We start from the raw sequence: 2898 nt of genomic DNA, 5'->3' as shown, positions 1-2898 counted from the left end.
TCGTACATGTTGGGACACCGTACAAGTTGGGACAGCTGAATATCTCGACTGTGCATTGTGGCGACGTCTATCTAAGGATTGGGGATATAAAGTTTGCTTGTAAACAAACGTTTCATGTGCGTTAGACCGAAGAACACGTGTTGAAAAACTGTGTATTACGTGCGTCGTAAATTGTGTAACGAAAAAGATCTTTTGCGTAGTTTTTGCATGCGGTTTATTTGGAGAAGTAAATTTTATTATTTCACGTAAGTATGCTGAATGAGTCTTGTATTCAGTGTAGTTTAATGGTGTGAAACGGCAATCGAAACGTAGTGTCGTGGAAAAGTATTTTTCGGCTTTCACGAAATGGCGTCTACCGTACAAGTTGGGACACTTGTGTCGTATAAGTTGGGACAGCACGTTTTTTTATCCCAAGACACTGCGATGCCATTTAAACGATATTTTAATAACATTTGATGCATGCAATTATATTTATGATAGAATTTTGTATTATTGTGACGTATTTCTTTCATTTCATGTCTCTGCGTAGTTTTTCGCAATGTCACGCTACGTTCGGAAAACTGATCACGGAGTTACAGATTGGGATAATTTAATCGCAGCGATCAAGGAAATAAAAATCGATTTTAAGGGAATACGATCCACTGCAAAAGCGCATAATATCCCAAAAAGCAGTTTGGCGCGATATATAAAAAAAATTAACGACACAAACAAAGATATTTCAACTCTCGGCGACGATGCATTGTTGAAGCTGGTTAAAAGCGTTTCTTCGTACGCCACTCCATCGTTGGTAAGTTGATGGTCTTATTTTAATCCTTAATTATTTTTAAAATTGACTTTTTTCGTTTTTGCAGCGACTTTAATGAATTTATTCGGATTTTGTTATTCACATTTTAAGGAGTTATGAATTTGTTTTAACAAACTATGTCTAATTAAACAAATAAAATTTTATAGATTTTCTCACCCGAACAAGAAGAAGAATTAGTGGCTTACATTAAAAGATGTTGCGATCATTATTATGGCCTGAGTATAGCAGACCTCAGATTGCTTGCCTACCAGTTCGCCAATAAAATTGATGCTCCATACCCACCAAGCTGGGATAAACATGAAACTGCAGGCCGAGACTGGTACTATTCCTTTTTGCAGCGGCATTCAAGCCTGACTTTACGAACACCAGAACAAACCAGTTTAAATCGCGTCAAAGCTTTCTGCAAAGAGAATGTGGAACTTTTTTTCGGAAATTTAGATAATATTCTAACAACTCATCCATTTCGACCATCAAATATTTGGAACATGGATGAAACCGGTTTTTCCACGGTTCCAACAAAAATTGGAAAAGTAATTGCAATTCGTGGCATAAAAAAGGTCGGCCTAATGTCATCTGCTGAACGAGGAAGGATGATTACTATGGCGTTGGCAGTCAATGCAGAAGGCAATTCGATACCGCCATATTTTTTGTTTCCAACAAAAAAATGCAGGGCTGTTACATGGATGATGCATCACCTGGAGCTGTTGGATTTGCAAATGAGTCGGGGTGGATGTGCCAACCAGATTTCGTGAAGTACATGAAACACTTCATTGAACGAAGTAATTCGTCGTTGACAAATCCAACGTTACTCCTGATCGACAACCACAGCTCGCATTTATCTGTCGAGGTTTTGGATATGGCCGTAGAAAATGGCGTGACGCTTTTATCGTTCTCACCTCACTGCAGCCATAAACTACAACCTCTAGATGTGTCGGTATATGGCCCGGTAAAAAGCTACTATAAGACTCAGTGCAATGCTTGGCAGAAAAACAACGCTAACAAAGTCATTGAAATTCGCCATATTGCTAGCTTAGTGCAAAAAGCGTTGGACTTGGCGCTTACTCCATGCAATATAAAAGCAGGGTTTCAAGCCACTGGAATTTCGCCATTCAACCCGAATGCATTCACCGACTCAGACTTCGTTCAGGCGGTAGTTGATGATGAAAATGATAAAGTTATTGCAGCTGAGTCAGAAGAAAGTAACATGGAATTGCAGCGTCGCATTCTTATAAACGTACCAGAAATAGTTGCGCATGAAGAGACCAGTACATCAAAAACATCAAGTACGATGTCCTCGATTTTGTCTTCCGTCGGACCTTTGTGTGCTTCAACTCCAGGCAAAAAATGTAATCGTGGCCGGAAACCAATGAAGAGCTGCGTTTTAACATCGCCGGAAAATATCTCCGAAGCGAAAGAAAAGGAAAAAAAAAATTGGTTGCTAAAGAAAAAGCCACCGCGAATAAAGAAAAGAGGCTACTAAAAAGGAAACAACCTGCATCGAAAGAATCGGCACGGAAGCAACCTGCAAAAAAACGCGAGAAGAAAAAATCGACTTCTTCTTCGTCATCAGAGGACGATGATGATGATCATGATGATGATGATGATGATGATGAAGATGTCGATTTTTGCATTATATGCATGAAAAACATGCCTCGCAAACCGACTCGCTACAACTCCGTCGAATGCAACACGTGCAAACGCGCTGTGCACTTAAAATGCGCTAATATGCGAACGAGTTTTTTTACCTGCGCAAATTGTGATTCTGATTAACTTCAAAAAAGTTTGTAATTACTGACAGAATGATACGTAATGTTCATTTAATAATAATCATATTAATAACATGCATTTTTTGGCTCATTTTTCATATTTTAGAAAGTGTCCCAACTTATACGGCAAATTCTTTTTTGGCCGAAAAAGGTGTTTTCATTCAAATGTCTGTAACTTCTGACTCGAACACGATATCAAATAATTTTCTATAGCAAAGTTGTAGCCAATGACCATACTTTTTTATTGGTATTTTTTATTTAACGTCATTCCCATCCGTTTCAATACCACACACCAAAAACGAAACCCGTCCCAACCTGTACGACATT

The 2898-nt window shown here is 38.6% G+C and overlaps 1 protein-coding gene across 1 annotated transcript; it reads left to right on the top strand.

Annotated features, from left to right (window-relative positions):
- Positions 1-1469: 1469 nt before the first annotated feature.
- On the top strand, positions 1470-2285 carry LOC108721872 (uncharacterized). The gene has a single exon (XM_018446655.1). The coding sequence runs from the start codon at positions 1470-1472 to the stop codon at positions 2283-2285; it is 816 nt and encodes a 271-aa protein (XP_018302157.1).
- The last annotated feature ends 613 nt before the right edge of the window (positions 2286-2898 follow it).

Source organism: Mycetomoellerius zeteki, unplaced genomic scaffold, assembly GCF_001594055.1.
Source record: "Mycetomoellerius zeteki isolate Tzet28-1 unplaced genomic scaffold, Tzet1.0 scaffold1869, whole genome shotgun sequence".
Classification (NCBI taxonomy): domain Eukaryota; kingdom Metazoa; phylum Arthropoda; class Insecta; order Hymenoptera; family Formicidae; genus Mycetomoellerius; species Mycetomoellerius zeteki.
The sequence above is the reverse complement of the archived record's forward strand: the minus strand, read 5'-3'. Positions and strand labels throughout refer to the sequence as shown.